General features: G+C 36.2%; 1 protein-coding gene across 1 annotated transcript in view; it reads right to left on the bottom strand.

Annotated features, from left to right (window-relative positions):
• The window catches only part of LOC111055953 (CUGBP Elav-like family member 1), a gene marked incomplete in the record, with an annotated part of 852,529 nt that overhangs the window by 183,427 nt on the left and 647,561 nt on the right, over nt 1-21,541 (bottom strand). The window contains 1 exon segment of the mRNA XM_039429833.1: nt 7,468-7,516. Coding sequence (XP_039285767.1) covers nt 7,468-7,516 — 49 coding nt within the window.

Genomic DNA, 21,541 nt, shown 5'->3' with positions numbered 1-21,541 from the left:
AGGCCACCGGTAAGAAATGAGGCTTGCAGCACTTTCATATCTCAAATACGATCTGTATTTCATGCCTCATGTTGCATACCACACATGCGGCACATCACAAATGACAACCAAAGTATATCTGCTCATAGAATTATTGCAATATATGTGGCACGTTCCAGCTGCACATCATGAGCTGATTCACTACATTCTGTCAGCTGTCAGCATAAGTAAAATCACTGCTTCTTATACCTAACCAATACTGACAGTGAATTCCACTACAACACACGAGACACTACTTTTGCTCCAGATGTTGTCAGATTTTTTTTATAAAATGCTGAATCGTGCCTTTTTTGTACGATACGTTTTGTGTTACCTTTCTTCTCCTTTACCTTCTTATGGTTTTATATCAGTATATATTCTTCTTCATATTTTTAATTCCTTCCCTTTATCATCTGACTGGTTGGTTCTACTGATCTTCTTAGACTGGCCACTATGGCTAGTTTCACACACATTCGGTTCGGTTCGGTTTGCTTTCTGTTAGTTTACGGCCGATTCCGATAAGTGTGAAACGATAATTTGGTTTAACTACCTTCAACTTCCGATTTTCAACTGTCATCCGTCAACTATCAACTTTTAAAAATCAACTTTCAACTCCAACACTCAAAATCAACTTCAAACTCTAATATTCATCCTCATCTTTCAATCTGTAACTTTTGACTTGCAACTGTCATCTATCAACTCTCAACTATCAATTGTCATCCATCAACAATCAACTTTCACACTCAACACAATATCAACTATTAACTATCAACTATCAATTCTTAACACTCAAATTCAACTTCAAACTCTCATTCATCCTTATCTGTCATTCTGCAACTCTCGACTACCAGCTGTCATCTATCAACTATCAAATTTCAATCTCAACTTCAACTCTCAACTATCAACTATCAACTACCAACTATCAACTACCAACTATCAACTATGAACAATCAACTTCCAACATTCAACTAACAACACACAAATTAAACTTCAAACTCTCATTCATCCTTATCTATCAATCTGCAACTTTCGACTTGCAACTGTCATCTATCAACTTTCAACTTCAACTTTAAACTATCAACTCTCACCGTCATCTATCAACTATCAACTCTTAACTGTCATCTATCAATTCTCAACCCTCATCTGTCATCCATCAACTATCAACTCTCAACTCTCAACCGTCATCTAGCAACTATCAACTCTCAACTTTCATCTATCAACTATCAACGTCATCTATTACTATCCACTCTCAACTGTCAACTATCAACTCTCAACCGTCATCTATCAACTATCAACCGTCATCTATAAACTATCAACTCTCAACCGTCATCTATCAACTATCACTTTCATCCATCAACTATAATCTATTACTATCCACTCTCAAATGCATCTATGAACTATCAACTCTTACCGTCATCTATCAACACTCACCCGTTATCTATAACTATCAACTCTCACTGTCATCTATAAACTATCCACTCTCACTGGCATCTATCACTATCAACTTTCATCTATCAACTATCAACTTTCATCTATCAACTATCAACTTTCATCTATCAACTATCAACTGTCATCTATTACTATCACTCTCAACTGGCATCTATCAACTATCAACTCTCAACCGTCTTCTATGAACTGTCATCTATCAACTATCAACTCTCTTCTAAGAACTGTCATCTATCAACTATCAACTCTCAACCGTCATCTAGCAACTATCAACTCTCAACCTAACCATTCAACTATTAACCATCCTCAACTTTCAATTGTCAACTTTCAACTCTCAACCCTCAACCATCAACCCTCAACTTCCAACATTCAACACAACCACTCACTCTTCAACACTCGTTTCCTCTCGAACTTTCTCTAATTTTCCCAGATTTACAAACCACCCCCACCACCCTCACTCCTCTTATTTACCCCCCAGGGACTCTCCTACCGCTCCTCCAAGCCACAAGTTATCTCCCATTCGCAATCAACAACTTATAATTGGGCAATTGCTGCTTCTACGATTAAAATTTGTATGCGCACTTCCACTCCCCCACCCCTATCATCTCTCACCCCTTCCCTGCGCTTTTTACCCCCCTCTTCAACCCCCCGGAAACCCTCAAATTCGCATTTCCCCCCATTATTACCTCCCACCCTAGCCCTGACATCTGAAGTCGAGTACTGAAACTTTTGTTGAAAACTAGAATTCAAAGACGAAATTCATTTTCAACAGTCAGTATTGCGTTGGTGCTTTTTCATAAGGAATGCAGACTGTTTTAAATGAATCTCAGAATTCAACACTTGTCTCCACTTTTGATTCCTTCAAATTACTTTTGATTACTTCCGTTTCTCCTTTTTCTCCTTACAAATTTCCTTCATTATTATTCATATTCGAACTCTAATGCTCTTTCTTATTCTATTATCAAATCAATCTTCACATCAATTTTTTTAGTCAACTTGTCTGCCTCTATTCTTTTTCCCTTTCAATCATTGGTTCTCTCTGCATTCATTCCTTCTCTTTTTTCATTTCCTTTATCATGTATGCAGAATTCCTCATTCATTCTGTCCTCTATCTTTTTCATAACATTATATTTATTATCTACTTATAATTATCTTATCCTATTATATTAAGCGAGCAATTTCTGTATTTATATATCTGGTTATTTATGTTCAACGAATCTCGAAAACGGCTCTAACGAGTTTCACGAAATTTGGATCATAGTAGGTTTATAATATGAAAATTCGATTGAACTAGGTCTCATCCTTGGGAAAACTCGCTCAACGACATCAAAGGATAATTTATCCTTTGCTGGAACAGCTGTGGATGGTGAAAATGTGAGTGAGCAAGTGAGTATGTGAAAAATCAAAATATCGCATCCCCGAAATTCATAAGATGACCTATAGCCAGCTGTGAAATATAAACACGATCATTTTAGAGAATTGTGTTCTCTCATGGCTTACTTTAGATAGTAGGCTATCTATCTATAGTAGCTATGGCTCTGTTTATCATTATTTACTATTTATTATCAACTTATTACAACAATTTACATCTAATTGAATCATATTTCAACTTTCCACAGTGAACTGTTTTTATCATGTGTAATACTCATATTTTGTTTGAAAGTAGGTTGTGTTTATTTTGTTTATTTGAATATTGTTGTATTTTGTTAATTCGTTTTGTATTGTACTGTTGTTTAGTGCAATGGGTCTATCAAGACCTAGCACACCATAATAAAAATCAATCAATCAATCTCTCATAAGATAATTCCTTCCTCAACCCATATTTTTATCACACTCAATCGTTTGAGTCAAATTGTTAGCTACATTTTGTCTCTCTCTAGTTCCTTATTCTGAACTTTTTCCTCTTTTTCGTTATTTAAACATTTTTTATTATTCCATTACACATTCTCTGTGCCGTCATCTCATTTTTTCCTTGTCCATAATTCGCACATCTCATCTCATCCTCCTTCCTATGGAGTAAGAATATATTAATCAGCAATATTATTATTTATTTTCATTAATTTCAGAATTTATTCAGCAATATTATTCTTTCTCAGATAAGTATGTAAAGAAATGTTTTTTTCGCCACACTGCACAGAAAGCAGCTGTTTTCCAGTCCCTACATAGATCTGAAAGACCTTGTTTGCAGACGACTCTCGTCTGATGTAAAAAACAGGTTTCTTTCCGGCCTAGGCCGGAAAGAGTACACTTTCCAGCCTACATGGAAGTCCGTAGTTAATAAGTCATCTGCTAGATCGGGCGAGTGTCAACTTTCTTCATCTGAAGTCGCCATTATTTCAGTTCGAATTTCGAATCAAACTAATTCAGCATTCGCTTCGCAACCATTTTTATTCAATTATTTATTGTTGATTAGCGCATTCCGAATTTTCAAAAATGCTTGAAGATGATGACGCCCATGATATTCCAAGTGAAATTTTAAAAGAATCAGAAATCCTGACTGCAAATCTTCTACCACTAAAATCAAGAGATAGGTACGATAACTTAATGGGTATTCTTTATTTTTTTTGTCAGCAATACCTGTAGTGTGGCAAAAAATATCATTCGCAAAAATGGGCAAAAATGTTTTTCCGGCTCTCAATCTTTTCTAGTCCTTGGCCTACAGCCTGGGACTTGAAAACCGATTTCGAGCCAGAAAAATCTCATTTTCTGCTCCAGGTACGAAATATACTATATCAGCAATATTATTATTTATTCCTATTAATTTCAGTATTTATTCCAGCAATATTATTCTTTCTCAGATAAGTATGTAAAAAAATGTTTTACCAGAAGAACTCCAATATACATAGACATTTCCCATGAATTATAACATCAAGGCTTCGATTAAAATCGATGATGACAGTTCAAATTGAATCTCGCTCCAGTGTTTGAGAATTGTGCTACTCTAAAATAACAACAAGTGCTACCATCTGACGGCGTTATTTGTCACTTTTCTCTGCTTCTCACTCTCTGTTTATTGTTTGTTATTCCAAAGCCAACCGACGCACAGTCAGTCATTTTCACACTCGATTCAAAATAGAATTTCCCTCGCGGCTGTCGCTTGGTAAATTTCTGAATATTTCTCGCTTCCAGTATATTGTTGTGGATGTTTGACAGAGAGAATAGAGATAGAAAAAGAGGAAAAATAGATTAACAAAGGGTGATAGAGTGGAAATGGGAGAAGAGAGAGAGAGAGAGAGTGAGAATAGAATAGAATAGAATAGAATGACTGCCTTTATTTTATACCTTGAAGGGCGAAGTTAGGGCGCAGTCAGCCCTCTCTTACACTTAACCCTCAATGTGAGAGAGAGATATAAATGGAGTGGAGAAACTAACTGATATATTTGAGGAGAAAACTATTATATTGTTGTGGATGTTTGACAGAAAGAATGGAGATAGAAAAATGAAGAAATGAATGAAGAATGAGAAAGAGAGAGAAAGAGAGAGAGTGTGAGATGGATGGAGTGAAGAAACTGACTGTTATATTTGGGAAGGAAATTATTATATTGTTGTGAATGTTTGAAAGAGAGTAGGGATGGGAAAAGGGGAGAAACGGATGAACTATGGGCGATAGAGTGAGATAGAGTTAGAGAATGATGGAATGGAGAAAATTGGTTATATTTGAGTAGAGGAGGAGGAGGAGGAGAAGGAAGAGGAAAAGAAGGAGAACGAGAACATAAACAAGATAAAGAAAGGGAACTAAAACAATAAGAACAAGAAGAAAAAGCAAATGGAGGAGGAGAAAAAGAATAGTAAAATCTTGAGCTAAGTCTTTGACAGAATCCAGTGGCGTAGAGGCTTCAAGGAGAAAACATAAATAGATTTTATGAGAGAGTATAAGTGTGATGGCAGCTTTTGAAAATGCTACGCTCGTGCTGGACCCTGTGCGTTGGGAAGCTGAGCGTTTGACTGACACTGATGCTTTGAGATGTCATCTGATGGACATGCGATTATAGTGAGGTCCACATTATAATGGCAGTATTCGATTAATATTGGTGTTGCCATTCTTGTCCATCATTCGACAAAGCATATCTTTTCTACCTCTGCAACATTGCCAAATCATTTTCTTACAATGTAAAAGTATCATCAATCATCAAAATATTCAATCTCAATTATGAAAATTCAATATTTAATCATTTAACAATCAATTTTCTTGACGAATAACATATAAATGATTATTTTAAAAAAGAATGAACCGTCAATATTATCTCAATTATGAAAAATTCTTATTCAGTCATTGAAAAATATACTCTCTTATCGAATAAAAATGATTGATTATTTCAAACTAGAAAGAACAGTTTATATCACATCAGATAGATCTGAATCAGCTATTATCTATAGAAGGCAGTGGCAAAGCAGATGATCGGCATCACTGTTATCTTATCTTCCTCCATTGTCATTAGAGCGTGGACTTCACACGAAAAGAGAAAGAAAGGCATCTATGAGAGTGAGAATAAAAAGAAGAGAAAGAGGATAATGATAATAAGTCTAATAAGAAAATTGAAGGGGTAGAAAAATAGAAAAGGAGAAACGTATAGGAGGAGAGGCTTGAATATGCTTGGAAAAAACGATGAGATAATAAGGAGGAATGAAACAAAGATAGGAAAATGAGAAGAATTTAAGAAGAGGCTCAATTATGATCAAATGAAAATCACAATTGAATGCTATAAATCACCCGAAGACTTCTGCTACTGCGAATATTTACAACAGGGTAAACAGCTAGATGGAATTCGTTGAGCGCTACTATACAGAAATTATTTGTCGGCCCGGGATAATTTTTGTATAGTAGCGCTCATCAAATTTCATCTGGCTGTTTATTCTGTTGTCAATATTTTGCAGTAGCAGAAGTCTTCAGTGTGATTTACAGCATTCAATTGGAATTTTCGTTCAATAATAATTATTTATCAATGAGAATTTGAACAAATGCAACTTCCAATTTATTTCCATCTCTAAAATGAGGCTAGAAGATGCTTGGAATAAACGATGGAAGAATGAAAGGGACAAGAGAAAGATGACGAAATCAGTTGACGGAAATAACTTCTCTAAATAATCTATCTCCTATCCTTCTGTTTCCTTCAACATGATCATTAATCTCAAATTTTATCACAAACATCAATGATCTGGCATATGTGAATAAGGTTTACAACAGATAAACTGAAATAAATAACAGAATGTTGGATGAACTTGAAGCTGCCAGGAAATAAAAATAAGAGTGATAAAGTGATGAATCACATTTGTCAATTTTGCTAATTCTAGAACTCTTTATCTAGTTGTAAACCTGGTACCATTAGACTCATAAAACATTCTTATAGTATATTACGTCACATGGACGGGAAGGGGCCTTTTGCAGGCGAGAACGATGTTTCTAGTCGAGGCGTTAGCCGAGTGCAAAAGACATTCACGTCCAAGTAACGTACGCTATTCTCTGTCATAATAATCTAAAGAAGAATTATTATTGGAAAATAGAAAACATTACCTGCTTGTGCTGAAGCTACTACATGCATTCTATAAACATAACCTAGTTTTCAAATTCTGAATCAGGTATTTTGTGGAAGTTGATAAAACTTCCACTTGGAGCGCTGAAAGTGTTTTTTTTTTGTAGTAGTTTTGCTGTACCTATTTCGCAACTAGGAAACATACTCGACTGTAGAGAAAACATTCGGTTTCATTACAGTAGAGTATTCTGTAATGATAACCATATGTTTATTTGCTCTGCAAACAGCTGTTTACCGGCTTGATTTCATGCATAGAAAACAGCTGAGATTGGATAATTATGACAAGAAGAGAATAATGATGTAACATTATTTTATTCGAAGATATGCCATGAAGATTATTCATGAGTCGTTCTATTCGAATAAAAGAGCTTGGCAGTTCGATCTTACAAGACATAAAATAAGCAGAAACCGTAGAAAATAATCTGAAAAAATGAGGAGAGATAATAAAATTGAAAAATGTATTCGAACTCACCATTTCTATTTTCACTATCGGCCGGTTTCATTTGGATAGGGTGGTGCATCTGAAATAGAGAACAACAGTAAATATAAATTTCAAAAATAATTTATATTAAATTGCTAATGAAATACATTCTGATTTTATTAATCGATAAATTAAATTACATTCTAAACTACAATAGAATAAATATGAGTATGGTATAGTAGGCTATAGTGAGGTCCATGTGATAATGGCAGTGAAGGTAGGAGAACAGTGTTGCCGATTCTCTGTCTAGCCACTGCCTTCTATAGACGATACCGGTATGTAAAGCCGTGTCCACACCGAACATACATGTTCGGCAAACATGTTTGTTGAGGGGCTGAGGGACAAACATTTTAAAACGTTTGGACAATCATTGTTTGTCTAACAAAAATAAATCAATGTTTCTCCAAACATTTTCAGTAACATAAAACATAAAACCTGTTCTCCCCACTTACAAATATTTTGTTTGGTGACGCGTCCAAACAGGCCACGGGCAAACATTGTTTGTCAAACATGATAAAGTTTGCCCAAACTGTTTCAACAAACATGTTTGTCGAATATTGGTTGTGTGGACACGGCTTAATATTAACGGCGCATTCTTGTTTTAAAATAATATATCATATTCCATTCATCAGTAAAATATTCTCTTAAATAATATATTATTTTCATAATTGAGCTTGAATGCTTTTTTAACTGATTATGTCAATTGAAAACGTCCTGGAAACGTTGCTGAGTTTGAGAAGAATAGCACTGTATGCTTTGAAGGATGATAGACAAGGAAAGCGTCACCAATGTTAATCAAATACAGCAATTATAACGTGTACCTCCGTATAGAACAAGAACAACCACAACATGATACAGTATCATCTCAACTTGATACACAACACTATGATTTGATACATTCGCTATCTGCTTTGTCGAATGATAGACAAGGAAAGCATCACCAATGTTTATCAAATACTGCAATTATAACGTGGACCTCACTATAGAAAAATAACAACCAAAACATGACACGGTATCAACATAATATGATACAGTATCATCTCAACTTGATACACAACACTATGATTTGATACATTCGCTATCTGCTTTGTCGAATGATAGACAAGGAAAGCATCACCAATGTTAATCAAATACTGCAATTATAACGTGGACCTCACTATAGAACAAAAAAACCACAACATTATACAGTATCATCTCAAATTGATACACAACACTATGATTTGATACATTCGCTATCTGCTTTGTCGAATGATAGACAAGTAAAGCATCACTAATGTAAATCAAATACTGCAATTATAACGTGGACCTCACTAAAGAACAAGAACAACCACAACATGATACAGTATCAACACAATATTATGATACAGTATCATCTCAACTTGATACACAACACTATGATTTGATACATTCGCTATCTGCTTTGAAAAATGATAGACAAGGAAAGCATCACAAATGTTAATCAAATACTGCAATTATAACGTATACCTTACTATAGAACAAGAACAACCACAATATGATACAGTATCAATACAATATTATGATACAGTATCATCTCAACTTGATACACAACACTATGATTTGATACATTCGCTATCTGCTTTGTCGAATGATAGACAAGGAAATCATAACCAATGTTAGTCAAATACTGCAATTATAACTTGGACCTGCGTATAAGAGAGTGAGAATAGCTGATAGCTTCAACTGAAATGTATGAACAGGGATGAATGAATGAATGAGTGTATACTGGGGGTGTGTGACGGGATAAGGGATGACAGTTGCTAATCTGGCAAGAAATCTTCAATTTCCGAATTGGAGGGTGAAAACACCCCTTCAACTTCAGAGGGGAATCATTTCAACCCCACCTCTTATCCAGTCATACTTCGAGAATAGGATAACAGTTTGGGAAGAGAGAAGTGGAGCAAGATGGAGAAAAGGATGTGACGAAAAAGAAAGAATGAAGAGAGTGAGGAAGTGAACAGTTGTGGAAGAGGATGAAGAAAGAGAACGAGATTGAATAAGAGAAGTTGGAAGAATAAAAAGAAAAGGACTGTGAGGATAAAATTAAAGATTCTGTGATGAAGAAATAGTTAAAATTGAAAGAAGAAATATTAGAAATACAAAGTGCGCCAGAGAAACTTACTTATTTGAAAAAAATCCCACGCGGTGGATTTGTCTTGTAGAGTGGCAGGAGGGTCGCATCTAGAGGAGGAATTTCTCAAATTTATTCTCAAGTTATTAATTATCCTCAAGTAAATTATCCTTAAATTTATCCTCAAGTAAGTAGCCATCATGCTGTGGTCTAGAGAACAGCGGGCCTTCGCAGTAGCGAGCTACTTTTGTAATGGTAGATTTTGTTGTTGCAAAGTAACGTGTCTTCCGCGCTTGATTTTAAATTTCTCCTCACAGACTCGTTCCTGGCCGTAGTTCAATTCTGTCGTGGAATTAGTATATTTCGCACCTAGAGCAGAAAATGAGATTTTTCCAGCTCGAAATCGGTTTTCAAGTCCGAGGCCGTAGGCCGAGGACTAGAAAAGATTGAGAGCTGGAAAAACATTTTTGCCCGTGGTGCGAACGATATTTTTCGCCACACTACAGGTATTGCTGACAAAATAAATTAAGAATACAAAATAAAGAATACTCGTTAAGCTATCGTACCTATCCCTTGATTTTAGTGGTAGAAGATTTGCAGTCAGGATTTCAGATTCTTTTAAAATTTCACTTGGAATACCACAGTCATCTTCAAGCATTTTTGAAAATTCGGAATGCACTAATCAACAATAAATAATTGAATAAAACTGGTTGCGAAGCGAATTAGTTGATTCGAAACTGGAACTGAAATCATGCAACTTCAGCTGATGATGAAAGTGGACACTCGCCCGATCTAGCGGATGACTTATTAACTACTTCCATGAGCGGCTGGAAAGAGACAACTTTCTGCCTAGACCGGAAAAGAAACCCCTTTTTTGACGTCGTCTGCAAACAAGGTCTTTCAGATCTACGTCGGGACTGGAAAACAGCTGCTTTCTGTGCAGTGTGGCGAAATAGCTCATTTCGGGAGTGTGGAAGTGTCACTATTCAAGGAACCATCAGAGCTCCAAAAAATATCGAAAGAGTGAGGCAGACAGATGTGCGTTCCCCCGGCGTTCGACTAACGAATACGGCAATTTCCGACTCTACTGTTCGACGAATTTTCCATGAAGACCTTCAATTTCATCCCTATAAATTGGCTGTTGTTCAAGAATTGACTGAACGCGATTTTGTTGTCTGTCAAAATGCATTTGATATGCTGATTGACAACCTGCCTGAAGACGCGGTCATTTTTTTCAGTGACAAAGCTCATGCGATTTTTTTCATGGGGTTATTTGAACTCCCTGGTTTATGTCAATCGACCACGGACCATAGCACACCTCAAGAGCACAACATTCGTGACGCCATTGCCAACATACCGATTGATATACTGCAACGAGTGGATACAAATTTCAAAAGTCTACTTCACCAGTGTATGCGCAATGGGGGTCGCCATTAATCTGATGTCATTTTCAAGAACGCATGAAAAAAAAAATTGGGATATTTCATTCTCATATGAAGAAAAGATTCAAACAATAACTAAAGTACTTTTGTTTTTTATAGACCTTTCAAATAAGTGAATTTCTCTGGCGCACCTTGTACAAGTAGAATTGTATACGTATGAAAGGAAGAGATGAAAGTCATATGGAAGAGAAGAATGAGGAGAAACTCCAATAATTGAGAAAGGGAGACGATGCAAAGAATAGGAAAGATGTAGGAGTTTAAAACCATGTCTAAAACCAAGAAGAACAAAAAAAAAGATGAAAGAACGGAAGAAGGAGAAGAGAGCAAGAAAAAAACAGGATGGGGAAGAAGATGCCGAAGAAAAGCGTGGTAATTAGGCGAAAATAGGAGAAACTAATTAAAGTATAAACTTGATGATGGAGCAAGAATATTGGAAGATCTACTACTGTCTACTACTGAGCTTCTACTGTCTAGAGTGCGATTATAGCCTACTTTGAACTCACTCTCTCTCAGCATTGGTTGAAGGATGGAGAGGTGGAGAAGGAAGAGGAAGATGATGAAGGGGGGAAGAGGATGATGAGTAAGAGGAGGCGGAGGAGGATGATAGGAGGAGGAGGAGGAGGAGTAGGAGGACGAGGAGGTGGAGGAGAAGAAAAATAGAAGGTCAAGAAATTCAGTCGAGATCAGAAGGTTTATCGCATGTATCGATGTTGGCTTTCAACAGGAGTGGTTTGCCTTTGCTCCATGTATTGGCTACGTGAGACTGGATACGTGATAGGGCGAGAAGAAGAAGGTGAAGAAGAAGAAGAAGAAGAAGAAGAAGAAGAAGAAGAAGAAGAAGAAGAAGAAGAAGAAGAAGAAGAAGAAGAAGAAGAGAAGAAGAAGAAGAAGAAGAAGAAGAAGAAAAGAAGAAAGAAGAAGAAGAAGAAGAATAAGAGAAGAGAAAAAAGAAGAAGAAGAAAAGAGAAATGATGAGAGAAGAAGAAGAAAAGAAGATTATAGATAGAGAAGAAGAGGGAAAAGAAGAAGAATAGAGAGGAGGAAATAGGTACTCCTTTGATTTATAAATAAATCGCACACCACATGAGAGATATCACGTCTGACCTCTGGCTAAGGGAGGTTTGAGTTTCTTCCCTGTCAGATTTGTGCTACTAACCTCAACTGAGAGCCTAACAAAGTTTGAGAGGTATTATATCAACATTATCAAAAACATCCGACGACTTTTGAAATGTGAGATGATTTCCTTTGAGGGTAGGTCGTGTACTGACGAAAACCATATCATATTAATTTATCTTTATTGGGACATAAGCTCCAAAAATAGAAGTTTTCAAATTCCATTTTATCTCCTTTATTATCTAATATCAGGGCACCGAGCTTCGTTCGTTATTTTTATTTATTGATAAACAGAACACAATCATTTATTATTAACGAAAATCCTAAATAATTATATATTAATTAGCATTAGTATAAATGCATTCTCTATTTAACCAGTGTATGCGCAATGGGGGTCGCCATTAATCTGATGTCATTTTCAAGAACGCATGAAAAAAAAATTGGGATATTTCATTCTCATATGAAGAAAAGATTCAAACAATAACTAAAGTACTTTTGTTTTTTATAGACCTTTCAAATAAGTGAATTTCTCTGGCGCACCTTGTACAAGTAGAATTGTATACGTATGAAAGGAAGAGATGAAAGTCATATGGAAGAAGAATGAGGAGAAACTCCAATAATTGAGAAAGGGAGACGATGCAAAGAATAGGAAAGATGTAGGAGTTTACAACCATGTCTAAAACCAAGAAGAACAAAAAAAAAGATGAAAGAACGGAAGAAGGAGAAGAAGAAAAGAGAGCAAGAAAAAAACAGGATGGGGAAGAAGATGCCGAAGAAAAGCGTGGTAATTAGGCGAAAATAGGAGAAACTAATTAAAGTATAAACTTGATGATGGAGCAAGAATATTGGAAGATCTACACACCGGCTTCTACTGTCTAGAGTGCGATTATAGACTACTTTGAACTCTCTCTCTCTCAGCATTGGTTGAAGGATGAAGAGGTAGAGAAGGAAGAGGAAGATGATGAAGGGGGAGAAGAGGATGATGAGTAAGAGGAGGCGGAGGAGGATGATAGGAGGAGGAGGAGGAGGAGTAGGAGGACGAGGAGGTGGAGAAGAAAAATAGAAGGTCAAGAAATTCAGTCGAGATCAGAAGGTTTATCGCATGTATCGATGTTGGCTTTCAACAGGAGTGGTTTGCCTTTGCTCCATGTATTGGCTACGTGAGACTGGATACGTGATAAGGGCGAGAAGAAGAAGGTGAAGAAGAAGAAGAAGAAGAAGAAGAAGAAGAAGAAGAAGAAGAAGAAGAAGAAGAGAAGAAGAAGAAGAAGTTATAGATTGGAGAAGAAGAGGGAAAAGAAGAAGAAGAGAGAGGAGGAAATAGGTACCTACTCCTTTGATTTATAAATAAATCGCACACCACATGAGAGATATCACGTCTGACCTCTGGCTAAGGGAGGTTTGAGTTTCTTCCCTGTCAGATTTGTGCTACTAACCTCAACTGAGAGCCTAACAAAGTTTGAGAGGTATTATATCAACATTATCAAAACATCTGACGACTTTTGAAATGTGAGATGATTTCCTTGAGGGTAGGTCGTGTACTGACGAAAACCATATCATATTAATTTATCTTTATTGGGACATAAGCTCCAAAATAGAAGTTTTCAAGTTCCATTATATCTCGTTTTATTATCTAATATCAGGGCAACGAGCTTCGTTCGTTATTTTTCTTCATTCATAAACAGAACACAATAATTATTATAAACGAAAATCCTAAATAATTATATATTAATTAGCATTAGTATAAATGCATTCTCTATTTAATTCCATCTGTAACTGGTTGGCCGCTATGGCTCCGTATAAAATGAGCGCTGCTATCCAGAGATAGTCAGTTTGGTGTAAGGGTAAGCATTCCTGACTTGCAATTGGGAGGTACCGGGTTCGATTCACGGGCTGGCAACTAATGTTTGGATAGGAGTTCTCATCGAATTTTCCATCTAGCTGTTAACCCTGTTGTCAATGTCTGCAGTGGCAGATGTCTTCGGGGTGATTTACAGCATTTATTTCGGATTTTCGTTAATAATAATTATATATTTATTAGCATTTGAATAAATGCATTCTCTATTTAATTCCATCTGTAACAATAATTATTCTCTTAAATGATCGTGTTTACATTTCACAGCTGGCTATACGTCAGCTTATGAATTTCGGGGATGCGATATTTTGATTTTCCACAGAATCACTCGCTCAATTTTTTACCATCCACAGACGACGAAAGTCTCAGCTGTTTTAGCCAAGGATGAATTATCCTTCTAACGTCGCTCAGCGAGTTTTCCCAAGGATGAGACCTAGTGCAATCGAATTTTTATACCATAAACCTACTATGTTCCAAATTTCGTGAAAATCGTTAGAGCCGTTTTGGAGATCCGTTGAACATGAATAACAATATATAAATATTAATAAATAACCAGATATAAAAATAAAGAGATTGCTCGCTTAATATGATAAAGGAAAGAGCTGGCTCATACATGTTCGGGATAGGAAATACACGAATGACGCATCATCACGTCTGAATTACTCAACTAATCAACTTGAAATTTTGCATGTGAATTCTTAGGGCCGATTTCCGAGCTAACTCGGGATTTAGCCAAGTTCTAGACTCTAAACAGCTGGAATCAGAAAATTGGATTTCTGAAACGGGGCGTAGTGGCAGTTTTCATGAAAATCTTCATTTTCTAAGCTCTATAATATTTTATATGTTTTCCCTTAACGAGATGAAACATTCCTAAATAATTCTAAATAGCTGAAACTTTACAGTATCTTCTCTCTATTTCATTTTGTGTTAAGTTTTCTAGTTTTTCAAAATTTAATTTGAACGTGGACTGCGACTACGCCCCGTTTTGGAAAGCCAATTTTCCGACTCCAGCTGTTTAAAGTCTAGAACTTAGCTAAATCCCGAGCTCGGAAACCAGCCCATAGAGGTTTGAAAGTTGAATTTTTTACTTTTTTCTTAGGATATAGGAACTGTTATTACACATTTTTGGCAGACAAATTGAGTCATCATCGGTTAAAGGCTTCGAACAAAAGTTTCTAAGGTCATGCTTTTTTATCTTCAATTGTGGGGGAATCTTCGATTTGAGTGTAAGAGAGGGCCGGCTTGCCCTAACTTCTCCCTCCTAGGTCAAAAATAAAGGCAGTCATTCTATTATATTATATTGTTTGTTTCTTCTTCGCTGCTCAAATTAAGGTTGAATTATTTTTGCATCATTATAATTTTCACATTATCATTTGATGACGTCATAACGATTTAATTCTAAATATAAAACTACAATGTGATAAAACACATCATTTTAAGAACTGTTCATTCATAACTTTATCACCTCAACTAGGCCTCACATTTCACGTTATATTGCATACTACCTCATATTTCACGAGCCATCGTTTTCGTGGAAACGTTACTACCCAATTATTAATCCAGGGGTTTTCCGAAAGAAAAAAGGAGAATAAAATTTTCAACTCGTAACGGCCTGAAAAGCGATAAAATTTATTGTTTTTCCTTAAAGTGCTGGATACAAGATATAAAAAAATATAATGATATACAAAGTCAGACTGTAATAAGGAAGAAAATGTTGTAAAAAGTAAATAGAGTGGCAATAAATTATATACTATTGCAACGCTATTTACTTTTTACAACATTTTCTTCCTTATTACAGTCTGACTTTGTATATCATTATCTTTTTTTATATTTTCTAGCAGGAAACCCGTGCTTCGCAAGGGTCTATTTTAAAACTCGACGTGATGAAACCTTGAAGAATTGAAATATGCCTATAAACATCATCTGTTAATTTAGAATCTGTATGCAAAATTTCAAGTTAATCAGTCCAGTAGTTCAGACGTGATGATGCGTCAAACATAATTTTCCTATCCCGTGCGTGTATAAGCCAGTTCTTTCCTTCATTATAGTATTAATAAGGGAGGAAGTGAACAGAAAACAGTTCAAAATTGTATTGAGCCTCATGAAATTACCATACATACCTATTCATTGGTATAACCATAGAATCTACATTAAATTTGCAAAAAAAATTTATCGTAACATTTTATTATATCGACCTTAGTTTTCAAGATATAAAGATTTTTCGATATTTTTTATAAACGTCGATAACTGGGAAACTATCAGTCAATGTCTATTATAATGATATGGTTAGAAAGAGGAAGAAATTTCCAATGATATTCATTGAATTTCTCCCTTTGTTTGACGGTTTTTGACTTTTCATAAGCGCTAAAGGGTGAAAATGTTTATTTGTCGAGTTCAAAGGTAAATTTCAACCAGTTTGAACGCTCACAAAAAGTTTTAAAAATGTCAAACACAGGAAAAATTGTATGAATCTTATTGCAAATTTTTTCAACCATATCCTTAGAATTGAATTTCGACTTATAGTTTTCTGATTATTGATGTTTTTAAGAAATATCGAAAAATCGATATAATGTATCTCGAAAACAAAGGTCGATATAATAAAATTTCACTGAACATTTTAATAAGAAATTAATTAATAAAAGTGAAATGATTCTATAGACAGACTATAATGATCATCATACTATATGGTTATCTTCTATAATATTAAAATATAGAGTCTTTTATGAGTGGGATGGTGATCAAAGATACCAGTACATAGAGAGTATCCAATGACCACTGAAACAAACAAAGAGAGAAAATAATACAGAAACGAAGAGCAAGAGAGAAAAAGAGAAAATCAAATCAGAAGTATTGTTCAAGCAATAAGAATGAGATAAAATATGTCGGAAACACAGGCTGCCAATAAAAGTATCTATATAACGGAATAAAATGTCCATTAAACAAAGGTTGCTGATCCAGAATGAGACAATAGAATATGATCACAATCTGGTTGGATAAAGAAGGTAGATCCAACGAATCCAATGATAACCTTTCCACGCTGTACGGACGTGGAGAGTTTTTCGAATTTTTGTAATTTCTCTTTTATTTGGACGATAAAATTTATATCCGCGCACAATTCGGAGATTCTAGATTGGATTTTCGTCGATTCTGAACGTAAATTTTACAACGGTATGAAAAAGTGGCCGAAGACTTTACTTTGTTCATTGGGTTGTTCGACTGTAAATATGGTCAGTTACCGTCATATATAGGTCGTTCACGGGTGTACATAGGTATACAAACAACGTGCTAGATTCTCGTTTACTCCTATAGATAGTTTAGGGGTGTATCTGTGTATAGATATAGACACAACACTCACTCACACACGCACACACATGTTCGCGCACTCCCCGATGAAATCAGAGCTGAAGTGAGATTCAAAATTGTCAGCACTTCCCGTATACTTCATCAATACCTCCCCATTCAACTGACGCTGACAGAATAAAGTGGATTATCTCACCATAGAAGTGACCTAGTTGAAAGGCGGTGTAGTTTATTTTGATGTCAGTTGTTGTGAAGTTGGCAACAATGGGTTTCATCTTTCATGTATCTTCATTTATTGCGCTGTGTGGCTCAGAATTGATTGCAATCTAGCCAGTGGTATCTGGGAAGAGAATTGAGAGGGAAACAGAATATGGAAAGAGTTGTTGACTACTGTTTCTACTTCATGATAAAACTAGTATGATATCGAGTGACCTGTCTGACTCAGGTGTGGAGTCAGAGTTTTCTGGTTGCACCTGATTAATTTCAGGGTATTTGACATGACCTAACGATTGATCTAATAACCAATTCTCAATTCGAATCAAAACTGATCTGCTATGATCACTGATCATCACTGATCAATTCACTGATCTGCTATGATTAGAGAGAATATAGCAGAAATTCTATATTATAAAAACTCCTATTCTATTTTCTCAGGCTGTCATTAAGTTTATGTCCATAACTATGTTGACAGCAGATTCATAGTTGTACTATACTATGTTGTAAATAGTTGTACAGACTGCTGTCAAATTAGAACTAGAATAACTTCCCAAAAATATACGGCCCGTATGCAGATACTTAGGATCGAATTCACCAAAACGAAAACTTGGTTTGAGCGTCAGTTGATTCTCAATGAACAAAAAATCATATTAAAAAACCAATTCAAAATCATCAGACTTAGAACCAACTGCCACTCAAACCTAGTTTTCGTTTAAACCCCGTTTATGATAAATGCAACCATACCCACACGTAATCGTGGTTTAGCGTTTGTTAAAAGTGGTGTTAAAATAAGGACTTGAGAGATGAAAATCTTAGGAGAGGGAATGTTATTGGAGAGGAAAACATGATATGAGAGCAAATATAATCATTATAAGAGGTTCTTTCCTGAGAGAGAGAGAGAGAGGAGAGAGAGAGAGAGAGAGAGAGAGAGAGGGAGCGAGAGAGTGTGAGAGAGAGAGGGAGTGAAAAAAATGAAGTAATTAGAAATGAGAGAGCAGACTGTGATTAGAAAAAGGAAGGAAGTAGTTTAAGGAAAAGAAAAAAACGCGAGAGATTGGAGTGTGATAGGTGATTCGGAACGAGCATTGAAATTTAGCGGAAGGATGCAATCTCAATGTGATATCAGATAAGAAGAAGATGGAGAGAGGAGAAATAGGGGAAGAATGAGTGAGAGGAAGGGTGAGTTAGGAACCGAAAAAACGAGGTGAAAAAGAATTTTCTACTACACGTTCACCTCTGAATGAGAGGGGTGGGGGGTTCCATGGCATTTGACTTTGCATACAAAGTATGGGGTAAATCTTTACTTAACCAGCGCGTTGAGTTTCCAACCCCTCTTACACCGGCTTCCACCTCACTTCCTATCTCTTTCTTCTATCTCTCTTGTACAGAGAGTAATTGATAGCACACGCTCACCTGACCGGATTCAATATTTTACAAAGTGTTTCCTTCTCCTTCTTCTTCTTCCACTACTTTCACTTCTACTCCTTCTTCTTCTTATTACTTTCCTAATTCTCCTCCTTCTCCTTCATCTTCCACTTCTTCTTCTTTTTCTTTTCTCCTTTTTTCATTCTACTTCTCCTTCTTCTCCTCCTTCTTTTTCTTCTCCTTCAACTCATACTTATTTTTCTTTTTCCTCTTCATCATCATCTTCTTCTTCTTCTCTTCTTCTTCTTCTTCTTCTTCTTCTTCTCTTCTTCTTCTTCTTCTTCTTCTTCTTCTTTTCTACCTTCTTCTTCACCATCATCTTCATCTTTGAAACTATTTGCGTGAGCAAGCCATGGGGTGCTGACGTTTGTTAATTTGACTCGGTTGAACTTACGTAATTGAATTAGTGTGCATCATTTATCCTGAATTTATATTGCTGGCTGAATAGTGCTGGAAAGAACCAGTTATTCTCTCAAGCACTGTTTATCACTGCATAATGTTAGTGGAGTAATTCTTCTTTATCAAATGTTTGAGATTATGTTGGCTGAAGATCAAAGGTTCTTCATGTGATCTTGTACATGTTTCTTGTACAGTAGCCTACCATATGAACTTCAATTGCTCACTTAACAGCTCTATTCACATCTGTACAGACTCACGCTCTGCTCCGCAAACGAACGTCACACGAGCAGATCGTAAGATGATCGCAGGTCGAGCAAGAGCAGAACGCGTACAGAGCGCGTTACACAGCGCGAGATTGGCAAATTCCTAAGGCGAACTGACCAATGATTGCGCATTCCCGGTTTATGTTTTTCTTGGAACAGTTACGATCTCTGTGTTAGCATATAAAATTATCAAAATTAATAATTACTTATTAAATCATCAAAATTGAATAATGTAAAATAATGAAAACATTTTTAATAATAGGTACCAGCATTTAGAGTGTAGAAGAAAGAAGCCAACCTCGCAACCACGCCTTTCATCTTTCAAAACATTGACAGACATAACCTTTTTTGTAATAAAACATCAACATAAATGCAACAAACATATTATCATCAATTTATTATAAAAACATAATTAATCAACATAATGTATTATTATGCTACCCAGCAATCCCCTGGTCAGAATATTTTACTTGGAAATGATTTAGAATAATTTTTATTGTTTCATTTAGTTTTGTCATCCGATCAGCTGGATTGAACGTTCCACATTTTTGAGGTTAGGTTGTAGCGAAGTCAACAATACGACAAGCACGCGAACATATTGCGAACCTCTAGCAAACCCTTGCGTAACATCTCGTGTTCGAAGCACGCACCTTAATGTGTCAGAGGAAATGAAAGGAACTCAATGATGGCACTTTTCCGTTCACACCGTCATTTCTCCGCGTTCTCACCGCGAATGAAGCTATGAGGAGGGTGTACTATTGTAGTTTGATTCGACCAAGATATCCCATGGTAAAGGACGTTTATGTTCCAAATTTCAAGCCGATTGTAGGCAGTCTACAATGTCTGTGATAACGCATAATGTCTCTACCATGATAGAGAAAAGAAGATATCCCATGTTATGGGTCGTTTATGTTCCAAATTCCAAGCCGATTTCTAAGTCAAGCTGGTTACTGTCTACTACTGTTTTGTTGGGTAGAGAGTGGAAGAACGGCACAGTATGAGAGACTACCAGCGTCACAAAGCTGCACGTGATAAAACTACTGGGACTATCAGCTTGAGTTAACAGTGACATCTAGAACATAAAGGCCCTATACCATAGAATATCTTCTTATGCTATGTTTTCTCTATGCTTTAACCCTGAGACTTATTGAGTCAGCAGTATCGATTTAATGGACAGTGTCAGTGTTAAAAGGAATACTGAGAGTTGATGGTTAACATGTCCCATATGTTCTGTTAACTCGAGCCGATAGTCCTAGTAGTTATTTTCGTAAAGCTATGTGACGCTGATAGTCTCTAATACTGTGTCTAATACATTCTCACCCCAACAAAACAGTAATTGGCTTCATTAAACAAGAATTTGCTCCAAATTTGGAACATAAACGTCCTATACCATGGGATATTCCCTCCATGATGGTAGAGACATAAATTGTGCTTTATCAGAAATTGTAGACTGCCTTTGGATGAATCCTGAATGAACAATGGCCGATGAATACTGATGGACGTTGCAAGAAATTAATGAATATTATATTATCGGGACGAAAAAAGGACGATCCTCGAAATGTGGGAGACTTGTGCGCCGGAATTTAGCCGACTGCTGAATAAAGAAAGAGGTGAATAGAGGAAAAGCTGAATAAAGGAAGGGTGATGATACAAAAAAGGATGTAGCCTTCCTTCTCTTGATGCTGGCATGAATATTCAATTGCTGCAGTCCCCGGAAAGGTTGACGGCTGAAGAAAGAGAGGGCATGATAGTGGTTACGCTATCTTCCCTCTATGCTATTATCTATAGAGAGATCCACATTGTAATGGCAGTGGAGAAAGATGGAAGAACAGCGTTGCCTATGCTCTGCCTGCCACTGCCTTCTGTATAGATGATAGCTGATACCGGTATATGTTGGAATGGAATACTAAGTCCCAGTTGCACAAAAGCCGGTTAAGGTTTTACCCGTGATTAATTTCACGAC

Source organism: Nilaparvata lugens, chromosome 5 (assembly GCF_014356525.2).
Source record: "Nilaparvata lugens isolate BPH chromosome 5, ASM1435652v1, whole genome shotgun sequence".
Lineage (NCBI taxonomy): Eukaryota > Metazoa > Arthropoda > Insecta > Hemiptera > Delphacidae > Nilaparvata > Nilaparvata lugens.
This window is presented reverse-complemented; position numbering and strand designations above follow the sequence as displayed.